Source organism: Lampetra fluviatilis, chromosome 24 (genome assembly GCF_964198595.1).
Source record: "Lampetra fluviatilis chromosome 24, kcLamFluv1.1, whole genome shotgun sequence".
Classification (NCBI taxonomy): domain Eukaryota; kingdom Metazoa; phylum Chordata; class Hyperoartia; order Petromyzontiformes; family Petromyzontidae; genus Lampetra; species Lampetra fluviatilis.
In genome coordinates, this window is record NC_136298.1 from 5,675,358 (window position 1) to 5,691,732 (window position 16,375).

General features: G+C 50.3%; 1 protein-coding gene across 3 annotated transcripts in view; it reads right to left on the bottom strand.

Annotated features, from left to right (window-relative positions):
* LOC144941094 (3',5'-cyclic-AMP phosphodiesterase 4C-like) overlaps window positions 1-16,375 on the bottom strand; it is a 294,498-nt gene that overhangs the window by 7,813 nt on the left and 270,310 nt on the right. For all 3 annotated transcript variants that reach the window (XM_078867573.1, XM_078867571.1, XM_078867572.1), the window contains 7 exons: window positions 13,147-13,328; window positions 11,522-11,620; window positions 9,654-9,818; window positions 8,585-8,684; window positions 5,579-5,733; window positions 3,292-3,414; window positions 1,822-2,004 (listed from right to left, as the gene is read on the bottom strand). In XM_078867573.1, coding sequence (XP_078723699.1) covers window positions 1,822-2,004; window positions 3,292-3,414; window positions 5,579-5,733; window positions 8,585-8,684; window positions 9,654-9,818; window positions 11,522-11,620; window positions 13,147-13,328 — 1,007 coding nt within the window. The remainder of the gene's footprint in view (window positions 1-1,821; window positions 2,005-3,291; window positions 3,415-5,578; window positions 5,734-8,584; window positions 8,685-9,653; window positions 9,819-11,521; window positions 11,621-13,146; window positions 13,329-16,375) is intronic.

Sequence of the window (16,375 nt, forward strand, 5' to 3'; positions counted from 1 at the left end):
ACAAGTCCAGCTAACAACAAAAATACTCAGCACATTCGTCAATAACACTGCTTGTGTGGCCTTAAAATTAAGAAAATATAAAATAAGCGACGTTTCAGGCAAAATCCTCCACTCTTTCCAAATTGTTCGCTCCATGCGTTGACAAAGCTGCCCGATGAGCGACACTCCCGACGAGAGACACGCGCACGCCGCACACGCACACACACGAGCAACGCCCGGCCGGGGATTGTAACGTTCGGCGAGACCCACTGCGCTGGCGACGAACGCAGATCCAACGACCGTCGATCGTTAATTGGAACCCAAACGCGCGCGGGCTGATTGCCGTAAACGAATGCAAACCGTTCTCGAACTGATTGAGACAAATGAACGGCGAACACATAATGTACCCGAGGCTCATGATTTGTAAATGTAAATTGGCCCGCAAATTTGCATACGCCACAACATGTGCTCCGTCAAAACATCTAAGACAGACACCGCAGGAACACGGGACCGCATGTCATTTTAACACGTTGACTGCACGCTGCCACGTGGGGTCGATTTTTTTTTTTATTGCTGCCCCGCACTGAAGGTAATGCAAGGTTGCGTCAACACAGAGTTCGTACACATTTCTCCTCCCCTGGAACAGACGGCACTTGTTTAACACAAAGGTGCAGCATTGCACATTTCACGTTGAGCACCTATGCCGCGCGCATACTGCCTCCGGCGTAATGATTGGCAGAACGCTGGACCTGCAAAAGCCAAACGTCGCTGGTTCGATTAGATCTTCAGGCACAGCAGTTGAAACAATGGGGCCAAGTTTCTAAACACCCATCCCCCCGGAATCACCCCCCCCCCCAGCGCCCTCTGTCCACCGAGCAGTGTAAATTGGTTCGCCCAAGTTAAATTCGTCGGTCGGCAGGTAAAGTGTGGGTACTCCCACCTCTTCCAAGACGTCTGGCCGACGTGGAAGAGTAGGCCAAGTTACACGGTAAAAGCGTTTTCTAAACCTCCCCCTCGTGGAGGCCCTACCACCACCAGCAGTGGAGTGAGAAATTAATAGCATTATTTTTATTTTATATTTTTCCCCAACTTATTACTTTCTGTGTTTAGTTTGTTGTCCTTCTAGATTTGATTCTAGATTTGAAGTTTTCGTGACTGCAAGGATCCATACTCGTTGGTTCTTTCGGTAAAGTCACGTAGATAAAAATTTTAATAAAATAATAATATCGCACCTCTGATTACCACTATCCGGCGAGGTGACGCAGAGTTATTTAAATTTACAAAAAAAAACACTCGACACATTCATAAATAACACCACAGCAATAGGAGACATCCGGGCATTGGCCCTTCTTGATGGCACGCTTGTACCAATTGTAATCGTTCGAGCTGTACTCAGACCCCACGCCAGAGGTCGCAAACGGGTTTTGATTCCTTACCCGTACCCGTCCGCACCAGGGTCGCAACCGGGTACCCGATACCCGTACCCTACCCGATACCTGTACCCTACCCGTACCCGGCCGGGTATGGGTAGGGTACGGGTATCGGGTACCTGATTGCGACCTCTGGGATGAAGCCATGTTGCAGGCATGGGTGGGTTGATTCTAGGAACTTGAATTGTGAGAAGAGACAAGACGTTGGGAAATGAGTGACAAACAGTTACTCACCAGTGACTCACGGCCTACCCGTACCCGTACCCGGCCGCACCAGGGTCGCAAACGGGTACCCGTACCCAGCCGGGTACGAGTAGCCGGGTATCGGGTAGGGTACGGGTATCGGGTACCCGGTTGCGACCTCTGCCCCACGCGCACCACCACCACCACCGCGGGGCGCTCGGTTCGTCACCTGTGACTTTTCGACGGAGGCGCTGTGCTTGTCGCACATGGGGCTGATCTCCATGCCGCGCTCGCGTTCCCGGTCGCCCTGCCGGAAGAACTCCTCCATGATGCGCTCCGTCCACTGGCGGTAGACGTCCAGCGGCTTGGTGGGGTTGCTCAAGTCGGCGCAGTGCACCATGTTCTGCAGGACCTGCGATGCCACAGCCACCACCAAAGACAAAGATCCCCCGTGTAGCCTTAACAGACTGTTGGGGCAGGTACTGTTAGCTGGCACGTATGAAGGCTGGCACGGCACACGAGGGGGTGGGTGACCAATACCACGCCCGGACGCATTTGTCTCCGTAATGCCGATGTTTGCATACTGCACCAGGTACTGGTTTGAGGCTGAGTTGACCTAGGGGAGGCCCAAGACTGGTTCAGATAAACGCCACCTGGTATTGGCCGCGAGCGGGAATCAAACTCAGGTCAGCACGTTAACCGCTACACTACACCGCCACCACCACCACTACACTACCGCCACCACCACTACACTACCGCCACCACCACCACCACTACACTACCGCCACCACCACTACCACTACACTACCGCCACCACCACTACACTACCGCCACCACCACCACCACTACACTACCGCCACCACCACCACCACTACACTACCGCCACCACCACTACACTACCGCCACCACCACCACTACACTACCGCCACCACCACCACCACTACACTACCGCCACCACCACTACACTACCGCCACCACCACCACCACTACACTACCGCCACCACCACCACCACTACACTACCGCCACCACCACTACACTACCGCCACCACCACCACCACTACACTACCGCCACCACCACCACCACGACGATATTCCCCATGAGCCACGTGGTGACTCGCCCACTTTGCCACCGCCCCCCCCCCCACTCTCTCTCTCCGGGCATCCGATACCGAAAATAGATGCTGCACAAATCCAAAGTGTAATTCACTTTCAAGATTCAAAGTTATTTGTTTAATCCAGGGGAGAACTCAAGAGGCCAGGGTATGAATGTTAAACACATGGCTATACAGCGAACGTCGGCTCGGGGAGATTATTTTTAGACCAATCATACAGCACAATTACAGATTAAGTTTCAGGAATATCAATCAGATATTGGGTGCCGAGTGGGACTAATATGTAAACATATTTCCCGCACCTCCGATTAGCACGGTTGGCTACGTATGGCGCGAAAGAAGTTCAACATACATACAGACAAGGATGTGTCAAATGCATTGGCTTTTAATTGCCGTAAAACAGATCCCTATTAAGCACGGATCCCATGACGAACGCAACTAATAAAAAATAAACACGATTCATAACGCGCTAATACGTCACGAATCGGACAACAATGTTTGATCGAGAAATTCGGCAGGCGAGCAAAGCAAACTTCAGCGGCCCTCCTCTATCGTACACGGCTCTCAGTGGGCGCTCAGTCCTCACCTGTATCCTGTCGGTGTAGTTGTCCAGCAGGAGAACACCTGAGGACGTGACCTTCTTGGTCTCCACCATCGTCTTGAGGTCAGCCAGGAGGTTCATGTGCTTGGACATGTCTGTGGCCAGAACCTGCACATGAGGACACACACGTCTTGTATTATTTATGTTTGTTTAAACCTTAGTGCGTATGAACACCGATAGAGATCTGTAATTTATATGGGTCTTGTAAACAGTTTAATGAGTATAATAATAATGTTCAGCGCTTTGTCAATACACTACTAGACTATGGCCTCTCCATGCTGTTTCTGTCATGAGGGTTATTTGACCATACTTCACCACGGTGGTCAGTGCAGGCGGGTAAAAGCGCGAGAGGGGGGTGCCAGGACCGGTTCTGACATAATTCGCCACGGATGTTAGCCATGTCCAGGAATCAAACTCAGATTTTCCGGGTTTATAGTGAAATGCGCGAACCACTGTGATCTCTACACCACACCACGTGGGCACACGTAATAAAACCACCGTGTCAAATTTTAACCAATACGACCCCTCATTAGAAGTGTCAAGCCTCAACTAGTGACCACAATATAATGTAAAACAAGCCCCTCGGGGGTTTGACCTGGATACAAAAATGTATAATTGAGCGAATAAGCGAGCGATTGGGTAAGCACATTGACGGAGAATGGATTAATGGAAAGAGAATGTCATGTGCTTAATGGATGGATGGATGTGAGAATGAATGGATGGATGGATTTAATGGTTGCACGCGGCAAGGCGAGTGGTGCTTCTGCAGAGCAAGTGGGCAGTCTCCGAGTGAACATTACGGACGAAAAGGCTAACGGCCCTCAACTGGTCACGTGCCGAGTTCACCGGTCGGGAAACAAAGCACACATTGTCAGGTGTTGCGACGGCTGCGATAGGTGAACTTTTTTTGAAATCTGGCGCAAAGAACAAATAACAGGCTGGAGAGGCCGAGTGCAATCTCCTACACATCTCGGCAACAACAATGGGCATCATATCTGCCTTGAACAATAGCGCTGCACGCGCGTTTATACAGCGCGTGTACGTTTACGCTCGCGTGCATGTGTGCGCGCGCGGGCGTGTACTTCAAAGAATGGGCGTGTGTTGGGGGGCTTTGGGGAAGGCAGTTTATGTGACGTGTGTAAAATGTAAATAGAGATGCCTCTGTTTACCCGAACAGACCCAGCACTGTTAGCGAGCACCTATTAAGGCCGGCCTTTCACACTGGGCGTTGGTTTGACCAACACCCCTGCGTTCCCGGTCACCGCTGACCGTTTACCGCTGCACAAGGGCTTACTCACAATTTCAACTGAGTTTGTGAAAAGGAAAAGCCCGGTAAACATCCAGACACTAATTTCCACCCGTGTTTTACGGCTGGTAATTGATACACGAGAGATATTACGGACCTGAGTGGGCTTTCGACCTGCTTGACGGAAGAGTACCTGATCTCAAACTAAACTATTTTTATTTGACCAGATACAGCCCACTGAGCTATATAGCGCTTTTTCAGAAGCGAACTGGCCAAAAATGATAGCTCAACGACGTGGCTCGTCACGTGGAAATTTCTAGCAGCCAAATACTTGAAACACGTTGATTATAAATGTGGAGGGAAAAACCGGAGGAACCGGAGAAAAATCCACGCGACCATGCAAACTCAAAATATACAGGCGTCAGGGTCGGAATTTAATTTACGCCCTCCCGTATACCAGGCAAGGTAGTTAACATCTTACCACCGTGGGCACAACGGTGGCATTCCTGGAAACCCCGTCGTAAGTGGGATCGTCATAATATCGAACTCTATTTTCTGCATAGACAGTAGAAACAGTAGAAACAATACGAGCGAATGTTTAACTCGGTTTAGTCGTTAAAAATCCACAAAAAACACTTGAGAATCACAAAAGCTCCATGCCAAGTCGCATCGGAAACCAGACTGTTAAAATGTGTTCGGATTCATATCGGAAGACGCTTCGTTAAAATCGATGCATGGCGTAAATGTAGCTCGTCATAGATCGGAACCGTCGTAAACTGGACACCGCCTGTATTATCGAGTATGCCAGAGTTGCGAGTATTACCAACCAGCCTGTGACCTAATTGGTTGAAGAAACATCGGCCCGCCCCGCCCCCCGAGTACGGAAACAACTGTAGGCCACGCTCGTCTGCGAAACACGGCCCCCCCGTTCGCGACAGCCCCCTGCGCCTCGAAACGGACCCATCGCTCGATTTTCATTCGACCGAATTCTTCCTCGGCACGGAGGCCACGCGAGGCGACACCCACCATGTCGATGACCATCTTGCGCAGGGTCTGCCGCTGCTTCTTGCTCAGGTTCTGGAAGATGTCGCAGTTCTCCTCCTGCAGCAGCTTGAAGCCCACGGCCAGGTGGTGGTTCTCCAGCACCGACTCGTCGTTGTACATCAGCGCCAGCTCCGAATCTGCGCGCACGCACGGAGATAGCCCCCCCGTTTAGCCTTGAACAGGTGGAGTGGGCCCGCCTTTGTCTCTCGATGCTGTTACACGCTGTGACAGGTTCTCATTTGAGGTTGAGTCGATCTAGAGGGAGGCCCAGGACCAATTCAGACAATCCTCACTGGTGTTTCTGGCCGGGAGGGAACTCGGGGCACCGGGTCCGTAGCGCAGGGCACGAATCACCATGCTACCGCTCCCCCAGACTGCACGGGGACTTATACACTCGCTTCATCTGTATGCACACATGCGCGTGGATGCGTGTCACTGAACATAACCAGTGACGTCGTATGCGCGTGCGTGCAACAGGCCACATTGCGACGTGCCACACTGTCAGCGGAGTGCAACATTTTCGGCCCGAACTTCGCCAAGAAATTTTACCGGAAAAACGGCGACACGAGAACGCAGATTGGAAACGTGAAGAGTTACATTGGTCGTGCGCAACGCAAGCGGCGGATTGGTCCACCGCTTTCAGAAGCACGTTTTACATGCCGACTTCATCTCACACCGCGAAGCTTTTAAGAGCTGAACATAGAAAAGTCCTGGTTACAGGCCATTGTACAGTGAACTGCTCTTTTTTACCGAGTCCAAATAAGCACATGGGAGAGACATAAAAGGAAGGAAATGTTCCGTAACGCAAAGTGACAAAAAAAACAACAAAGCAAGCAAAATAAATAAACTTAATTTGCGGAGTTATCACTTTTGTAAAATGCCACGTGCTGGATCATGGGGCAAAGGTGCGCGTCGAGAAAGGAACGATGATTTAGGGTATGCCCGCTTAGAGCGAGGAAGGGCAATGATTCTCGTCTTTCAGGTACCGATGCAGCACGGCTTTTCTCTCCGATCAATTGACGGATGTTGCGTTTCGTTCGTTTTACAATTTCACCAGTGAACAAAGGAGTGAACACAAAAGCCGGACTGCATTTTAGCCCACGAGGATTTAATTGGTCTCCTGTAGCTCTAGCCCAGGACTTGCCGAGTGTTGTGTGGGGACAACAAAATGGGGCCAGATTTATTTAACGCACAAGTTGATAACTTAACTAGCTAACACTCTCATGTGTTGAATAAAATGTGGCAGAAAATTAATTGTTTTTCCGGTGAGGATCGAGTGACGAATTTGTTTTTATTTACGACGATTACAAAAATGGAATAATGAATTAACAGACAGATCGGGGCACCTGCCCCGACTATAATTGCACGACTCCGAAGCCGTGTCTATTTGCTGTCTGCTATCTTGCCAGACGGTTCAATAGCAGACGGTCTATTTTAAAGCATGCTGTCAAGACTGCGTTTCCCCTCTACCCCCTCCCCCCCCATCCATTATGGAACTTTTGATTTTGTCAAACGTTAGTGTTCCCGTTTCTTTATTCGTTTTACGTCGCCACTTTTTCGTGAAAAGTGCGTTCGTGCTAATGTTTTTGTTTTTCATTTCAAGATGCAAACACTTCTTAAATTGCTCGAATAAAAATAGTAAATAATAAAAATATTTTAAATCCCTTGGGTCATTATTCACTGCTGTGGGACTCCTCATGCCAAGTTGACCACAGACAGCAGTCGTTTGACCATACTTCGCTACGCTCGCCAGTGCGGGTTGGTGAAGCACTACACCGGGTGAGACGTCACTCGTCCCTGACGTTGGCCATCTCTGGGAAAAGGAACTCGGGTCACAAGGTTCACAGCGTTGACCACTGCACCAACGCCCCACTTCAGCAATTGTTTCTTGCTGTGATTGTCCCACCTGATGACGGACGCTTGTGTTGCGCCAGAAACGTCGTGATTTAATTTATTTTATTTTATACCTACGTGACTTTACCGAAAGAACCAAAGAGTACGGATCCCTGCAGTCACGAAAGCTTCAAATCTAGATCACTCCACTTCATCGACCCGTGCTTGCGCTTAGTTTAAAGAATAGTCAAAAGGCTCGCAAATCTTTCCTTGCTACGTGTTCATAGATGTGACTGCAGAGACAAGTCCAGCGGTCCATATGACTCGGCATCAAATTCTAACAAGTGGTTCACAAGAAAAATGTCTATGTGAATTGGAAATATCCCAGTTCGGTGAGTCATGGCTACGTGTGTTCTTGAACACTGGGCACTCACACGGGGCAGGCACCCCGATTCAAGCTAATGCATTAGACATCCATCGATCTGAAGCCACCTATTTTTAGGTTGTTCAAGGGTGTCCGTGATAGCTGCGCTGCATCACACAGATTGACCAGTGCTAAAATTAGAAAGTGCTAAAAAAAGAAATTACAAACCTCACCTCTTGATTCCATGAAAAAAAAACGCTTTTTAAAACTTTTTTTTGTTTTACCAGGAAAGTCCCACTGAGATAAATAGCTTGCTTCCAGAAGCGCCCTGGCTATCACAAATGATGTCTCAATGAAGTGGCTCATTGCGTGGAAATGTATAGCAGCCAAATACTGTGAAACCGGATGTTTTTAAATGTGGAAGGAAAAACCGGAGAAACCGGAGAAAAATCTCAGGCTCAAACCCACAATCTCCTGTATACCAGGCGAGGTAGTGAACATCTCGCAACTGTGGCGCCCCATATATTTAGTCGAAACATAGGCTTAATGCATTGTTCGTGACGACGTGCATGGTGCGAGGGGGAAGTGGTAGTGATGATTATCTGTCCCTTCCCTAGGTCGACTCAGCCTCAAATGAGTACCTGGTGTGGTGTGTAAACATTGTCACGAGGGAGACCAGTGCAGCCGGGCGTGGTGGTGGCCACCCACCCCCTCGTGTGCCTTCACAGGCGGTCGCTAACAACACTTGCCCCAACAGCCTGTTCAGGCAATATGACGCGGGGACAACTTACTGGTGTTGATGAGGAACTGGTTGGACACTCCGGGGTGATCGACGTCGTGAATGGCGCTCGCGAAGATGGCCGCCAGGATCTCGAGGTCGGTGAACACGGCCTGCGGGGAGGGCGAGTGGGCCGAGAGGAGCATGACCATTAGCGGTGCGCCAAAAATAAAGCTCGCTCCGTGGTCAGATCGCTTATTTTCCCATTTAAACTCCCCGATTCAACGTTACGTTTTACAGGAAAGTGTGATTGGTCACCGTGGCTATGCGATTCGTTGCTGTTGGATGCTTGCTCCGTGTTAATTCACGTCAATAAGTTGTCTCTTTACAGCGTCTAGAGATGCTTACGAGACTAAGATGCAACATCAAAGCAAATTATGATTGCGTCAAGATGGTGAGACGGTGGCAAAACACCATTTGTAGCACATGTAACCGACATTGACCAATCGTTCGGCTCAATATGGAACAGGGCACCGCGAACTAGTGCACCGCGTCTTACATAAAGAGCAGTTTCAAAATAACTGTCGCCATAGTCTGTGCTAATAATAATTTAGTACATTTGGTAATCGTGCCATTCTTATAGTGCGAGGCTATCACGAAGGTGCTATATTTCACAGACAGTCTGCAGCAGTTTCAAAGTAGGCGGGGGGGGGGGCGGGGGAGATGTCTGCCATTTGCAATCCCAATAAAGTAATTTGCGACGTAAATTTTTCAAAAGCGGAAAATAAATTGAACCACGACGCCCCCGGCACACGACGGCCGACCCCCTTTTCCAATGACGTCTCACGGGATTCTTTTCACGTCCACTGCGACGCAGACGGCGCCACGTTTTAATTTACCGCTAACGTGCCCGCGGCGATAACCAGGGCGGCCTGCCGGACATGAACCGCGAGCCTCTGCTGCGACGAGCGGTGCAAAACGGCTCCTAACCGCGGGCGCCGCATCGCGTCCCCCGATAACACGGCACACGGTTCCCCCCCCCCCCCCCGGCGAAATGGCAGAACGCCGCCGACGCCGCCGCCGGCGTGATAACCCGTCATCGCGACGCGAGGCGACGTCGTGCGTAAGGAGCGGCCCCTCACGTCGAGTGCGGGCGTGGAGAGCAGCACGTGCGTGGACTGCGCCACGTCAGCGGCGTGCAGGTTGTTGTGGTAGGCGACGTCCGCGTGGTAGTGGTCCTCCAGCGTCATCATGTACGTGATGAACGTGTCCACGGGGATGCGGAACGTCTTCAGCAGATCCCGCTCCTGCCCGGGTTCAAGGGAGGATGTGAGTGTCCCACGTGTCGGTGTTTGGGGTGGTGGGTGGAGTGGGGAGGGGGCTATGATGCTTCGTTGTTGTCGTGGCCACTTTGGCCGTCGTGCGTGTCGGTTGTTTGGCCACTCCCCCCAAATATTTTTAGATAAACGGCAGAAAGACACTGGAAACATTTGAGTGCGTGCGTCCGTTCATTCAGTCATTCAAGCAAGCATTCAATCGTTGATTAATGCATTCATTTATGCAATCATTCATCATATCCCCGCACTCATTCACCCATGCATTTATTAATTAGTGCATCAATTAATTGATCCATGCACCTCTTTATGCATTCAACCATTCAATTATTCATGCATCCATTGATGCAATCATGCATTCATGCATTTATGAATTCATTAAACCATTCATTCATTAATTCAGCATTTCCATTAGGAACAGTCCTTGGCTTGGGCAGGTTTTCATTCAGAAATTGATAGATCACAGCTGGTGCTAATGATGATTTTTTTTATACTGCACACTGTTGTGAAGAAATCTGTGTCACATTAATGATTCGATAACTTATCAGTGACCAGCGATTACTGAAGTTTACTTTTTTAAGCTTCGAAGGTTCCGTTGCGATGAAGCTTGCCACAAATGAACGACAATACCTTGCTGATCTCACACAAACTTTACAATAACAGATCGAGGTCAAGAGGTAATCATGGCCCAAAGCCGATGATGCCACCACCAAAATGTAACTTTTTTTATTTTACCTGCTAAGGGCTCACCGAGCTTCATAGTTCTTTTTCAGAAGCGATCTGGCTATCACGAATGATAGCTCAACGAAGTCGCTCATCACGTTGAAATTAACAGCAGCCAAAATACTCTAAATCTCCACCTCATTGCCAATGCGTTCTTCCCTCTGCCAGATCCCGCAGCTGCTGCGCGGTAGACACACAGCGACCTCCGCGGCCTGCCCTGACAGCACCACGACATCTGAACTTCGGTCTTCCGCTCGGTTGCCCGGACTCGTGGAGATCACTCCAATGCCGGTCTCGATTATTGGCCTCCTGGTTACCCAATGAGCTTTGAAAGCGTCAATTTGATGCTTAAGGCATCCAAACCAGGATCCTTTTTCAGAAGGATCTTGCTTTGGATGTTTGGTATATTCCTGACTAGAGAAACCCCAAAAATATGAGTGAGATATCTTTAACAAAAACTCCACGTGTGAGTTAGCACTTTTCTCCCTTCAACAAGTTGCCACCAATGCTGAACGTGCCGATAATAACGACAAAGATCCCCCGTATAGCCTGAACAGACTGTTGGGGCAAGTGCTGTGAGCGATCACCTATAAAGCCCGGCACGGCATACTTGGGGGTGTGCCGTGCCGCACCCGATAAACACACACTGCCGCGTCAAGACTAGACTGAGTGCCAACCCAGTATCCAATAGCTTCATAGATTTAGTAGAAGTATAGGGGAGTGGAACTTATCAGGAAATGGGGGGGGGGGTAAACTTTGAGAATCCCATCTGTAAGCTGACCAATAACCGCTGAGGAACGGTTCGCTGGCAGGGCACCCACTGACTACCGGAGTGAGCCTGGGCCACAGTCTGCCACCGCCGGTGCATCCAAAGTGCGAGGCCTAAACCTGAGCGTGCGTCATTGGCACCTTGGCACGACAACGATAATGGCCCAAAGAGTCCGCGAGCGTACCTGGAAGATGGCGTACATGACGACGGTGAGCGGTCGGTTTTGCGAAAACTCGGCAACGTGGAAGATGTTCAGCCCCCACTTGTTGACATCGTCAAGCTCCTGGCGAACACAAAGCACGCGGGGGTCAGAGGGCGCCGTGTGAGAACATCGCAAACGAACACAAATGCAAAGATCCCCCGTATAGGCAACACACACGGCCGAGGCAAGTGCCTGTTAGCGTGCAACGCCGAAACAAAAGAGTTGCGTGGCCAGCACCGTGCCCAGTCGCCTTTGTCTCCCCAGTACCAATGTTTACACACCACACTCGATTACACATTTAGAGGCCAAGTTGACCTGACGGAGGTCTAGGGCCAGTTCAGATATTTCTGACTGATATTTCAGAGTGATTCTCATCCGGCAGGGCTATAGACGCACATCTGGTTTGTGGCAATCTCAGTGGAAAACATCTTGCCCTGATGGAGTAAAATGATGTTCATAATGATGACACGCAAATACATAAATTCCTATTTTGAACAGAACACAATTACAATGAAATTCGCTTGAAGAAATGAGGTTGAGTTTTTTTTTCCTACGGGCAATGACGTACAAAAGTGGCTACTGACGTACGACAGTATTTACAAAACAGTAAAGCAGGTATTGGTAAGTATTAAGGGATTGAATTGGCAGCAGTGTATAAACACAAATAATAAATAAATAAAATTACTTGCCACATTCGACATTAGCCCTGCCGATGTCAAGAAAAAAAACATCAATATATAATAGGCTAACCTTCTGCAAAAGGGGCCAGTGCCCAAAAAAACATTTAGTTTATTACAGATTTGTTTCCGTTCTAAAAGGCAGTGCTGTAATGACGAACGTGGCAATTGTTTTTCTTGGGGGGGGGGGGGTTTATTTCTTTGTTTGGGATTTGCGGTTTTTCAATAAAAAGGAACAGCAGAAAGTGACCCGCAGAGTTTGGCAGACGGGAGAGAAAAAGACGTGGCGTGCAATAGGAGAACGAGGCGGGACAGCCGCGTTCACACCACCGGGGGGGGGGGGACAGGACAGAGAGGCAACCGAGACACGAGAACTGGGACAAAAAACGCGCGCGCGCACAAAAGCAACCGGGACGTACGGGAACGAGTGAACAAACACAGGGCAGAAGAGACTGTCGTAATCTCGGTCTAGGATCGGCTGCCCAGAACACGTTGATGTACCCGGCACACCACATCCAGTACATTTCTCGCCGCTGACTGCGACTAAGAAGTCACGTGCAAACCTACTCCAGTTCAGCAACAACTTCAAGATACGATTGAGTGAGACGTGACACCCTGGGCACGACCCTGTAGCGTGACCTTGTTTAATAAAGGGGCATAAAAAAGAAAACTCTAGATGGGTGTACACAGCCAATGCTCTCTTTCCGTGTGTACGATAAAGGGAGTGATGCCTTTCAGACTTTTAGCAGCGGGGTTGAGTCTTCAGCAGGGGCGGAGAGGGGGGGGTCAGTCCCCTCCAGCTCCCCAAGATTACGGGGCTGCGATTACACAAGAGCGACTGGCACAGACGGGCACGTAGACACAACGGCGACTGGGAGAGACAGGCACACGGAGACAAGAGTGACCGGGGCAGGCGGACAGGAAGCTCACCATGGCCAGCGTGTCCTCCTGGTCGGTCTTGACGCCGAAGCGCGGGATGGAGGCGTGCGTGAGGCTCGAGCTGTGTGTGAGCTTGCGGACTCCGCTGATGTGCGACATGGGCTGTCGCGACTTCTTCTTCTCCTTCTCTTTGGTCGTCGTCGGCGCCGGAAGTTCCACCTCATGCTGCTTGTCTGTACGACGCAGCCGTTACGCACAAACGGACACAGACGCAAAAGAACATTAATAAACCGTCGCGGTGGTAAGAGGGGGGACGGCGAACGGTGCCATTAGCGATTCACCATTGATTCATGGTTCAGATCCCGTCCGGAAAATGTGTGTCGTTAAACCCTCCGCTGCTCCGGCAAAAGCCAATCGACGGCGTTATCGCGTCGACGAACGTGCCAATGTATCACCGCTTCAGCGCACTGACACGTATTTTCTGCTCACGAAATCCGGCACCAACAATTGACTACGAGTCACAGAGGTGGACGTGTTGAAATGAGCTGTGAGCGAGCACGTGTTCAGTCTGGGCATGGTGGGTGTTGTGGCCATCACCGACGATGCCGCCTTTGCCCGCCCAACTTCCAATGTTCACACACCTGCGTCGTGTACTCCCCGAGGGGGGAGCCTATGACCGTTTCAAATATCATTCGCAAACCAATGCTAGATATGGCCGGGTTCAATGCGACTAGCGTGGTGAAGTAGGGTCAACCGACCCCCATGACCCACGCGGCATAAGAAGGGGCCTTCCTGAATCAAGAACAGGGTTGGCATCGGGTAACAAGATTACGGATTTATTTTAAACAAATGCATAATATGAATTCATATTTAACCGAACCGAGGAGGCGGTGGCTGCACACTCTTGCACAAGACACGTCAAACCCACTGGCGTGCGTGCGTTACAATCCCATAGTAGCAGCATGTTCGTCGCAGGATATCCGCGCACACGCGGCGCGCACACGTGTGCGCGCTGCAACGCCGCACCTTGCACGCGTGTGCCCATGCGTGCAATGGAAACACACACCTATGACATCACATGGCAAGGGATTTCCTATGACGCACGCTTACACTGGTACGCGTGGCCTCATGGGGCACGCTCTTCCAATCAGTGGAGAGCACATCCCCTCTAAGCGAGTCTCCTGGGATGTCAACCACGGACATCTTTTAAAATAGAGCCCTCCCCCCACCACTTCACCACCACCCGCCCCCGCCCCTTCACCTCCCACAACATCTGACAGCTGATTCACATTTTCGCTGTGGCGCAGATATGCCAATAATAAGTGTGGCCGTGTAGAAATGTGTCCGACTAGGCCGCCGCGTGACATCTCCTTTAATAATAAATAATCATAACCACGACTTGGGTAGCACCGTAACATGGCAAGCCATCACTGTCACAGCATTTGCAGAGATCGCCTTCCCAGCATCACCCCCACCCCAAAGCTCCTTGGCGTTAATTGCGAACGTGGTTTAGCTCTCCGATGTGTTTTCGAGTTGAGCGGCACGACGTCCGACGTTTCGCTCCGCAATGCCGGCTGGGAGTTCCTTCAGAAAGAACGAAGTCAAGAAATTCAGTTCCGGAAAACAAGCACGTCTCCCAAAGACGCAGCCTTTCCTTCGAGAACAACAGAAGGTCCCCCAACCCAATGGCGCCAACAGCCTTTCGTCACCTCATCGACCCGCTCGCCATTTCATCTCGGCACCTTTGGCGTTCAGCGATTGCCAAAGGAACCGAATTCCAAAAACGTCAGCTCCTGAAGAAGGTTCCCCAGCGCCGTGCAGCGAAACGTCGGCGATCGCGCATTGAGTCGCACGGCACAGCGGTAGTGCCAGCGTCAACGTGTATATGCATCAACTTGAGTGGGCTGCGAATATTTTTTCTCAAAATTTGCAAACCGAGAATTGGTTAGGAAACCCGGCTTCTGTGGAGTATACATTTGCTGATCTCGTTAATACCTCGCCGATCTCGTCGAGGAGCATGCACACTCCAGTCATCCTCGCAGCAGCAGCGACAGGAAGTCACTGGAGCTCTGCACTTTTAAATAATCTAGATTGAAAACCCATTTCTTTACAACTGCGCTTTTGTGTTCAGTTTGTTGTCCTTCCCCCGCAACCTCCGATTAGCACTGTCGGCTACGTACAGCGGGAAAGAATTTCAACATCCATCCATCCATACAACGTACACACAACATACATACAAACATTCCACTTGTGATGCTCGGTGGAGTCGGTTACTAGTAACGGGGAAAACAACACGTTCTAGAGGGTTCTGAAAGCCTCTTGGAGATTCACGCTGACCGTCTTGCGTAACGAGCGCACGCACGCTCGCACGCTCGCGCGATTCTGTCAGGGTGCCGGCTCTCTGGAGACGAGTGGTGAAAGGGGGTCTCTGAAGGTGTGAAAAGGCAAGCCATTGATTTCTGAAAGGCAGGCCTGCAAAGCCAGTGCAGCGTATCTGCACTGTATTAGTCGCAATCTTTGCTGTGATATCGCGCTGGCAGCGGTGCACAAGCACAATAAAAAAATATTCCACATCGAAAGCGATGTTCCAGGCAGTGGCCCCTGTTTGTCATTATCCCATCTTGCCATTAAGCAGGGCCAGTATCCAAAACTTTGTAGGCATTTGTTTTTTCTCTTTCAGGGCACTGTCATTGCCAAATGCGTTGATTTTGTTGTTTTGATACGTATGTATGTACGTTCGCTAACTGATATCTACGTTCAAAAATCCACCGCACATCAGTCATCCACGCACAAGAGCACGGTGCTTAACGACTAACTGCTGTTCGACTACGCAAAAAAATGCGGCTATATTAAATGTTTATCCGGGCAAAAACCTCGACCGAGAACGAATCCCTTTTGTTTTCGTTAATTTTCGAGCACCTTTTGCCCGAGGTGGAGAAAAAGTGCAGTGCACCGAATAAATCCCCATGTGCAGGCAACAACAGCACTTGCGAAGCCATAGAGGCGACCGGCCCTACTTGACGCACTGCTTTCTCCTACGGCTGGGAAGCCTCACACTCCAGGATCCCCTCCAACGTTCTGCCTTACGGGCATACACCGCCAGAGCAATAGCAATTAACTGCGTTTGTGCTAATAGAATTTACGGCACTTTGCCAATCGGCGACGGGATAAAGGCCTCCTCGTGTCATGGCAAGTTCAGGATTTGTTTGACCGTACCGCACCACGCTTGGTCAGCGGAGGTTAACAAAGTTGGTGGCTCGGCACCGGTTCAGATTTGGCT